The 10734-nt window shown below is 39.2% G+C and overlaps 1 protein-coding gene across 2 annotated transcripts in view; it reads left to right on the top strand.

Moving 5' to 3' along the window:
• kiaa1549la (KIAA1549-like a) overlaps nt 1–10734 on the top strand; it is a 116956-nt gene that overhangs the window by 31988 nt on the left and 74234 nt on the right. The window contains exon 2 of one of the 2 annotated variants that reach the window (XM_013912428.1): nt 8964–9680. In XM_013912428.1, coding sequence (XP_013767882.1) covers nt 8964–9680 — 717 coding nt within the window. Of the gene's footprint in view, nt 1–8960; nt 9681–10734 lie in introns of both variants that reach the window. The other variant, XM_013912427.1, reaches the window with a different exon arrangement.

The following is a 10734-nucleotide window of genomic DNA, read 5'->3' as shown; positions in this document are numbered from 1 at the left end:
AAAAAAAAGAATGCCGAACATCACAAACATGCTCGCTTTTGCCTTCATTTATCAGCAGATATTTGCGGTGCATGAATTCCTTATCAGTGTAATTTTCTGTGTTTACGAAACAAGAGTTCATTTTGTGCTCTGTTCACTTGTGAAGTTGTTGCGTTAAATATGTTATTGTGTTTGTTGTGATAACATCATACTTCCTTATCGCTCATTCTTATTGTTAAAGCCGCCGTTCAAGGTGATACACAACAGACGTCTCAGACGTCACAAATAACCAGAACGCTCTGTGTCTTTCTTTATCCGTTCTAATGGTTACCCCGGTGACAGCATCCCTGTGGTTGCTGTGGAGACCCAGCAGCAGAGGATGCCCAAGCTTGTTGTCAAGCTGAATGAGGCTGTTGATTTACTGTTACCTCAAATAGGTTTGGGCTCCTGCTTTGCTTCTTTTCATCTAACGACTGACTTTGGTATCACTTTGTTGCGCTGTTTTGAAGTGCAAGGTTGACGTCTTGTAGCAAAAGGAAGTCTAGTAAGTTTCTTTTAATGCGTGAATGTATAAGATGGAATCTCTGCAGATTAACATAAAATTTTTTTCTTCCATGTTGTTTTCTCTTTGTCTTTGATTTAGAGGATATCAGGTTATCAAAGCCATGTTAGGCTGAATGTGTTCTCATACAGAAACTGAACACGGACGATTCAAAAATCGTTCTGAAAGCAGAGGTGACAAAAGTTATTCCTTCGTTTTTCTTTCATTTTACCTCTCAGTTCAAACCATCTGACACAGAGAAACTTGACAGGGTAATTCTTTTGTATTGACCGGTCTGAACTGACCCAAACACCCAAAATGTTTGACTTTAACAGCTGTGAGGAAATGACATTTCAGCTTGACATTTTGTGACTTTCTGTGCTCTTTCATCATAAGACTACACACACACACACACACACACACACACACACACACACACACACACACACACACACACACACACACACACACACACACACAGCAAATATAAGTATATATATAAACAATTATGGAAGTAGGCCTAATAATGATAATAATAATAAGATGATTATTTGGAACAAACCCCCAACAACAAATACTGGAGCCCCGTCTATTTGCATGTACTGATTTCCACTTTGGCTCCAAACTTTATGTTGTTGTTTTTCTACTTTTTCACATATTAATATGCCCCAATAACCAAGCACCTCTCCGACTGTCAGTGTCTGTAGCTACAATCCAAGTGATCACACTTTCTTGGCTTTTGAAGTGGAATATTGGCCAGTTCCAGTCTGGCCCCTAAACCCTGTCCCTACTCATTTTCAGTCCGTTTGATGTTCACATGGAGGGTCCACAACATTAAGTGATGTTCCAGAGCAGATAGCCTTGAGTGGAAATGGGCTATAAAGCTTTCATACCCTGATTCTGCTCTGCTGCTGGCTAACTAACCAAACTTGGGCCACATATTTACAGATATATTGCATTTATAAACACAATTATGTTTGCACGTAGTCTTTTTGCATGCCACTTCAGAAGTCATGTTATTTTTATTCGTATAACAGCAAAGAGCAAGAAAGAAAAAATGAAGTGAGACCAAACAAACATCTGAATGAAACTGAAATAGGCTGGATCTCCTAATTTAAACTAGCTGTAAGTGAGACTGCATGGAGCTGAACACAGGGGGGTGTAGGAATTAGAGCGTGTAGTTCCAATCCATATGTAATATACGTTATATAAGGTTTGCATTTTCATTTAGAGTTTACTGGTGGAGAGGATGCCGAGGACATAAAATAATCGTAATCATGAGTAATGCTACAAAAAATAAAAAGCAATAGAAAAACAAGTGGAATTATTGTTCAGGCTTTGAGCATCTCTCTGAGATTTTATTCCTCGTGTTGCTGATTGACAGCTCTTGGCCCTCATTTGGAAATGAAGTGCAATCTTACTGGGAAAAGATTAATGAATGCTGGCACAAGGACTGTAAAATATGTCTGGAGTGCTGCGGGATTAAATGAGCCGGTGCTTGTGTTTTTCGATAGTTTCGATAGTGCTATTTTTCACTTTCTGTGTGAAGTTTATTAGTGTAGGATATTTCAGCAGTGATCAAACATCAATTTAAACTTAATCTCATATTCTCCAATGGCAGGCTTGCAGCCTTGGCGAGTCCAAAGCAGCTAGCTCATGGCGTTACACAAGTTGCAAGCAGAAAGCAAGTGATAAGTTGAGGAAAACAAGAATTGTATTATATGTAGAGGGTTTCAGCATATTTACTGCTTACAGCTTTTCATAAAAACATAGAGATATTTATGTTATAGCCCATACTACTGTTTGGGCAAGGATAGTAGGCAGCACTAATAATGTATGAATTTAGAATATTTATGAAACAAATATAAAAGGGAAAAATGTCTAAGCTACAGGCACAGTTTCCTCTTATTTGTCCTGTGTGCACAAATCTCCTGATTTTTAGAATTGATCACATGGACATGGATGCCACTACTACAGTGCAACTATATATGTGTAGCAAGTCCATTCCCCCATGAAAATAGACCTGAATAAATGTAACCCATTCAGATATTGACAACAGCTGAAATAGCAGCCGTTGCATTAATACTCACTGATAAGCTGCATTGTGTGTCTGTGTGTGTGTGTGTGTGTGTGTGTGTGTGTGTGTAGATATGCGTGTCCTCTTCTAACTGTTTAGTGATGCAACTTTCAGAAACCAAAAAGCTTCACCGTTAGCCACAATTTTTTATTGTGTGCATTAAATCCATCACTGTACTGTGTGTGCATGTAACTGCTGTTTCAGTTCAGCCAGAAATAGACAACCAAAGTTGGAAAGAGCAGTGAGGCAGTGGCAACAGATCCGATGCTAACTGGAACTGACGTGATGCTGGGTTGCAAAGTAGGTTGCAGATGTGCAGAAAATTGCAACCTAAAAACTTAGATGCCTTAAATGGTTCCTTGCATATGATAGCCACATCAAATCAAATGTTTAATGATCAGCTGTATTCTGGAGGTTTCCACAATTTGGTTTGGCTTAAAGGTGTAAATGAGGAAAAAACACAAACAGTACATATTTACATTAATTTAACTATAAATCCTGAGAAAAGTAGGCCTACTTCCCTGTTATCACACTCTTTAGTCGGTGTGATATTGTGCTGCACTCAGCTCACACAATGGGTAGTTGTTGTTGTCAGGCAGTTTTCTTACACTTTGGCAGCTCTTAGCAGTATTACTGAGAACACGGCACACTTTCCAAATGCTGCTTTCTCCCCTTCAGAGAATAATAAACTTCTCAGAACTGCTGCTGCATTACTTTTGTTTTGCACATACACATTATGAGAGACAGATTGTTTTAAGCGCTCAAGAACCTAAATAATTGCATTATATCACATGAGCATTTTTTGCATCCTTGTGGAAATTTTGGGCTGTTTCTCACACAAACAGATGGAGTGTCTGGGTTGCTTCAGTGCTGTCAGATCCTGTCAAAGCAACAGTCCTGGTCATACTAATATGCTGGCAGACATCACTAAAGAATTAAACTAAAGACAGCAACTCAAATATTAACATAAAAGCCACCTTTTGAGTACGATTTGATTAGTACGCCTCTTTTTATTATCACTGACTGATTTAATTTTTTCTAAATATCTATTTTTTTTTCCAACAATCTATCCAAACTGCTTTCTGTTCTTGCCTCCACACAGACAGATGGATGTCCTGAATAGTCCCAGGAAATGGTTACATGTCCATCCTGTTGGACGGCCTTACTGTGTTGGATAGAATTTATTGGCTTGAGACTACCATTACGCCCACTGAGTCTCGTACCACATCGAGTACATGAGTGCTTTGTGGTTAGAGTGGGAGTCCTGGTAGCAAGTCAAACACTTTATTTTTTAAAAGGAAAAACAATAGCATTGAGAAAAAAAATTTCCATGATCCTCACAGTCTCGCTTTACACAGAGACCTTGGACCTCATTCACAGCACTGTGTAGAGACAAATATGTAGATAGGTGCTTAAACCATGCAAATGCTTTAAACACCAGTCCACAAAAAAAATTCAATTTTGTCCCATGAAGTTGTTCTTACTCTGCACAGAAATGTGCAACTCCCATTGGTTTGTGTATGTGCAAATGATCAAAATGTAAACACACATGCATTGTACAAATAGTAATTCATATAGTGCCAAACGAGGGGGAAAAAAAGTTGCCTCAAGGCACTTTTTACTCTAAGGTAAAGATCCTAGAGTGTTCAACAATCAAATAACACCCTATGAACAAGCACATTGTGACAGTGAGAAGGAAGAATTTCCTTTTAGCAGGAAGAAACCTCCAGCAGAATGAAGGACCGCAGAAGGCAGTCCAGAATAAATCTGTTTCATTATCCTAAACAAAACTTTAAGAACAACATGCACACTCGTTTTGTTTGCAAATGACAAACACTTTTGCACACATATTAGTGAATTTGGCCCCTTAGCATGTTGGTTGTGAGTGTGACCTCTATTTGTCTTACATTTTTGAAATTACCTTAACTGAAAAATCACCACCAACTGGTGAGCTTTGAAGCTTTAGACAACAAATGAATGTAAAAATACCCCTGCCAATGATCTGGATTAAATTCAGCTGAATCAGTTGTACATACACATGCTCTGAGGGCAGTTGCAAATTTGTTTTGCGTATTCAGCATATACCTGTAATTCTCTGGCAAACTGTCCGGTGTGTACCCTGCCTCTTACCCTTTGACAGCTGGGATAAGTGGATAAGCTGTTAACAAAATAAATAGACCATATTATTCAGTCCAAGCTTGATTTCCAGCGAACGAGCTAAAATAATGTACCCTACAGTCTGGAACAACAGTAAGTAAGGTAAAGACGGATGGTTTTCATTAAATGCATTTATATGATAGAGTTCACTAAACACTTAAAGTAAATATTCAGGTCATTTAAATGCTGTTTTTGCTCTGTGTTAGCTATATATGTAAATGCACAACTGTACATGCTGGGAATACCAGATTAAAATAAAATAGACTAAACAAAAAAAAAAAAGCTATAACCGCAAGGGTAAAGGTCATGCCAACCAATTCTTAAAATTTTGCAATAAAAATGGTAACATGTTAACATTTAGCCTTTCACCACTGCTAATTTAAGAGATAAAGATGCAATTTGCAAGCTAGTTTTTAATTACATTAAATACATTAGTATTAGCTCAGGTAGACCAACTAAAATATACACTAGATCACCAGTGATTCATTCCTTGGAAACTTTGATAATTACAACTAAGTTTCAAGTAAATATTTTAATTTGTGAAAGTGAAATGGAAAATTGTCCCTCACAGCAGTGCTCAGTGTGCCTCGCTTTGAGATAAGACTTGTAACCATCCTGAGCAGCTTTTGTGCAGTCATTGTTGATAAATGAATTTAATGTCTTTATAGGACACCAGGCTGAATGTGACATGATGACATCTTTTGCTGAAGGTCCCGGCATTGTGAGCGCATCCACTGATTGCATTGTGTATGTGAAAAACGCTCTGCCTGTTACTAACAATGCTATTTTATTTGGCCTAATGAGTTGAAACTGCAGTGTCTTCATTAGTGCGCATAATGTGACACTCTTCTGTACTGCAGGGTGGTACTGCAGATGTACTATGTAGTTTAGTCACATAGACAAATCTTGCCTGCAGCTCTGAGGTGGAGATCAAGACATTTAGATTTTTTTTATCCAGCATGTGTGATAATTACCTGAATGAAAACCAGCCACCAGTTGGCTGGTTGGCAGACTGAGCTGCCACACTCCCCCTCCTCAGTTTTTCTCTCCATGTTGACGACCAATTGGCTCAGTTCTGTTCTCACACTTCCTAACCACCTGTCCTGCTCAGTCAGAGCGGCAGCATGGATCAACTTTTGTTGGCCGGAAGCTTTGAGCATGGAATACAGGAGTGAGGAAGGCAAAGCCCTGACCAAAGAGATTATACCCGGATATTATCACAGGCACCTGAAAATAGCAAGCCGGAGTGGTCAGAAAGCTTGCAGTGACCTGGCAAGGTTTTACAGGTTTGTGTTGGCATCTGCAGAGATGCAGTGGGACATCAGCAGAAACAATGCCAGCTGGAAACTCGCTATCGTCAATACATAGTACGACCTAAACGGCCTGCTTTGTGCATCGTTTTCATGTGATGATTCTCATAATCTGCTAAAAGCCGAATGTTCTCACATGGACATGTTCAGTGTGTCTTTTCCAAATAGAGAAAGCATGTCATGTCTGGACAGATCTACATTTATCCATCTTTAATCCATATTTTCTGTTACGCCATCCACCTACCATCTATCCATCCATCCTGTCCATATTTGTTCTCAGTAGAGGTTCTTCTATCCTAGTGTTTTGTCAGAGGTCTGATGGTAGAGTCGCATATGTTGCTCTCAGCCTGAGCAGGTGGCCAACTGTTGGCGGAGAAAACACTCAAATCACTGCTAACAGTTATGCATATGGTAAAGGCCTTCCATCCTCGACACCGTCCATCATTCATTCATTCCATGACCATTCATTCATCCATTCAAATAAACAGATTCCTGTTAGATACTTAAAGAAACAAAAAGTTGACTATGGAAAGAAAACACTCCTCAATAAGTATTGTGTACTTGTGTTTGTACAAATTACAGTAAATTAATATGCTCTGTACCACTTTTACTTTTAAACATTATCAAGAACTATGTGCCAAATGTCAACTTTTAGGGTAGATTTACTAATCACATTCCTCTCAAGGTTATTATAGTTAACTAAAACAAAACTAATAGCTAAAGCTAGATATAAAAAAACAAAAAAAACAAACTCAAAAACATTTTAGTTAAATAAAATACAAATTTAAAGGAACTCAAACGATTTTGTAAACCTATAAAACAGATTAAAATAGAATAAAAATCGGAGCAGAAATATCCGTTGTTTAAGTATCAACGTGTCTTTTATCCTGTCTTCCTTCTCTCAGCCCAACCAGTCGCAGCAGATGGCCACGCCCCTCCCTGAGCCTGGTTCTGCTGGAGGTTTCTTCCTGTTAAAAGGGAGTTTTTCCTTCCCACTATCGCCAAAGTGCTTGCTCATAGGGGGTCATATGATTGTTGGATTTTTCTTTGTATCTATTATTGTAGGATCTACTGTATAATATAAAGCCCCTTGAGACGACTGTTGTCGTGATTTGGTGCTGAATAAATAAAACTGAATTGAATTGTTAGTTTGTATCGAAATTGTATCAAAACTTGCCTGATGAGTTTTTGATGGACATGTTCATTCAGACTTTGGAGGTCTACAAGACTGAGACACCACTGCTTTTAATAATTTCCTTTTTTATTGTAATACCTGTACGAATTTTTCAAATTCTCCCATTTACTGAAAACAATAAAGCTACCACAAAAGACTAAGCTAAAATGAAATATTAAGAAAAACAAACTAAACTGAAACAAGAAAGGACATTAGAAACTAAACTTAATTAAAAGCAAAGATCGCTATTGGAACTTAGCTTGCTATAACATAAAGCAGCTGCAATATAAATTGCAGTAGCTTAACTTCCACTTTAAATGATATTTATAGTATGACATCCTTTAATGAGGAACAGATTGGTGGTAGTTAATAGTGCGGTGGTTGAAAGGCTTTCTAGCAGGTGTCCAGAGGATATACAGCAGCTAAGCTCAGAGCTAGTTCTATAAAGCTTCTCTTGCTCAGAATCACTGTCTTTTAATTAACCAATCCTCCTTAGAGACATGGGGAGCGTGGGAAGTGTGCGTCACACATGCACACTTAACACACAGGCTAAAATGAGTGTGTGCTGAAAAAAAATCTATCCAGATTTACTTCTCTTATAATCTTTTGGCTGGAAACCAAAAAAGAAAAAAGAAAAAAAAAACTCCAAAAACATGCAGCATCTACCTGGATTGAGGCCAAAACCAAACCTTTTGACTTCACAACAAATGAGCAAATGCAGTAAACCGTATCACCCACTGAGACGTCCAGCAAGCCAATCAGACGGTCAGTCTTGTATTTCTTCCTTGTTCATTTCCACTAAGGCAAGGTGCCTTTGAGCCTGAATGTATTAGGCAGGATGATCACCTTTCTCTGCCAAACCTTCAGGCTTTGTTGAGAAGATGAAGACAGTTTACAGAATGGAGATAAAGGCCGGAGCTAAATGCTTTGACTGAATGTTATCTTTGTTGCTCCATTTCCACGTATCATCTGATGTTTACCAAATGAAAAATGACGCCATAAAACTGTGATTACTTAAAAATAAGCCACACCAAACTTTGCCTGGAAAACAGATCATTCTCATCATTTGACTTGTGAGCTGAGTGCTTGTGTATGTTCTAGGAATAATAACGCCACGCGTAGCACAGCTAACCTAACAGATCAGATTAGTATCTGTGAAATCACAGCTGATTAGGATTTGCGTGTGTGTGTGTGCGTGTGTGTGTCCTAATGCACTCTGGAACATCTAAATTAATTCCCTATGCTTTATCCTCTAAAAACATAAGTGACCTACTTTAGACATTATTACTATTTTCCACAGTTGCAGTTTTAATCCCTTTGGATAAATGTGTGAGAGACAGAGGGGTAAAAAAGAGAAGGTGTGTGTGTGTGTGTGTGTGTGTGTGTGTGTGTGTGTGTGTGTGTGTGTGTGTGTTTTGCAGAGAGTGAGGGAGGAACTTTTATTTTTTTTCCCCAGTGACGAGCAAAGCAGTTAAAATCTCCTGGCATCTGGAAAGTTGTGATGGCATTATGAGGACTAATGATCTGAGGATTCCAGCTGTGTGTGCTCACAAGTGTGTGTTTGTGCATGGACGGGAATGTGTTACCATAAAAGTAATTGTCTAGCTTGTGGGACTGATGAGTCAAAGACTGCTCACTATTGTGCTGTTGTCCAGAACTCCTAATTAAACTCTATTCTTTCTTTTTCTTTCCCCATTTCCTTCTCCATCACTCTGTTTCCAGCAGCTGAGGGAGGTCATCATGAGTCAATGAGGCAGGCTGACTTGCTTCTGGACCCCGCAGTGACTTCCAACCTCTCGGCCACCCCTGGGATTGGAGACAAAGCTGGGGCTAACAACAAGGATACAATGGATGGGCCTCACACTGGTCCTGATGCTGGGTCTGAAGCTTGGCCTGAGGCAAAAGTGTTTGCTGAAGCCAGAACAGCAGTTTGGACAGAAACAGAAGCAGGAGTGCGTGCTGAAGCAGGTGGCAAAGTCTTTACCGAGACTGGGATTATGACAGGAACTGGTGCTTGGGCTGAAGTCGGAGCAGAATGGAGGCCCGTAGACACAGAAGGGGAAGACCTGCCGAGCATGCCTGGGGACACAGCTCCCTGGCTGGGGCAGCGGAGGCTACAGACAGATGGAGAGGAAAGAAGAGAGCAGGCAGCTTTCTCATCTGTCCTAACCATGCTGGCAGAGACAGCAGAGCTGCAGGCTCCAGTGGTTGGAAAACCTTTAGGGCTGCTGTCTAAAGCTGCTTGGACCAAAAGCTCCTCTTCATCATCGGCCAAAGCCACCTCCTCCTCTACGACAAAAGCATCCTCTTTGCCTTCTTCCTCCACATCCTCCTCCTCTCCAGCTAGTACACTACAAGACAGTCACACAGCAGGATCACAGAATATATCTGTGCTTGTTGTCAACACTAACTACTCCAACAGCAACAGTAGCCCCACCATTGGTATGTAATATTTCTGCCATTTGAATATGTTTCACATTTTTACAATTACGTGTTAGCAACCATAACTAGACACTGCTGACTAAAAAATAGTTTCTTCCTAAAAAGGAAAAACAAGAGAAACAGTGTAAGGAGTTGATGAAATTGTGTGTTCATCAGCATGAGCATTTTTCACTAATTATCTTGGTAAGTAGTGGTTAGACTTCAAGTACAACAGGGAGCAATGCAATTTTGAGGAAACATAACTGAGATGAACTGTACTGTCTTCATCTTCGCTTTCGTCATTTCTCCTACAAATATAATACATACAGTTAAAAAATAACTTTAGTTTAAATATATAAAAAATGTTTTTTTCAGTAAGCATTGATTTGCATACACATCATGATATAAGCTAAAATACATTTAGTTTTTTTTCCCATTAAATTAATCGGTTCTAAGATTTTTGAATTAGCATTAAGTGGCTAACTAGTTATAGCTAATTAGCCTGCTAGCTTAGCTTTCATCTAAGATCCACTGCTGTTAACAAGAAATCTGGGCCTGTTTTTGCTCCAAACACTGGTTCATGGGTTACATGCAATGCAACAGTGTCCTGTATACAAAGTATAATTCATCTGCTGTGGTTCATGCTACATAATGAAAAATGCTAGTTTGGGTGGATGTTTCATACTATAGCCTGACCCTCAGGATTCTGGTATCACTTCAGTGTAGTTAAAAGAATGAAATGAAACAACCCATGCAGTCTATATAGTCTGCTTAGAGAGGCAGGAAGCATACTATTTATACTAGCATAACAAAGCTGTTTGACCCTCTGACTCCGGCCAAATTTTAAACTAACATAAAATAGGATCACACTGTTACCCACCCACTAGGGTTGCCAACTCCCTGAAAAATAAATAAGGGACACCTCGTGGCCAGGGCCGGGCAACCCAGTTGTCTTCACCCTTCCCAGTGTGGTAGCTCTTTTTTTTGTGTGTGAAATTATTTTTTTAACCATTTGACTTGAAGTTGATTTAAGTAGATGCATATTCTATTCTTTGTGATATGAACACATGTGAAA

Source organism: Pundamilia nyererei, unplaced genomic scaffold (genome assembly GCF_000239375.1).
Source record: "Pundamilia nyererei isolate P.nyererei 1_Seehausen unplaced genomic scaffold, PunNye1.0 scaffold00089, whole genome shotgun sequence".
In the NCBI taxonomy this organism is placed as follows: domain Eukaryota; kingdom Metazoa; phylum Chordata; class Actinopteri; order Cichliformes; family Cichlidae; genus Pundamilia; species Pundamilia nyererei.
Note: the sequence above shows the minus strand (reverse complement) of the source record. Positions and strands in the feature narration are given on the sequence as shown.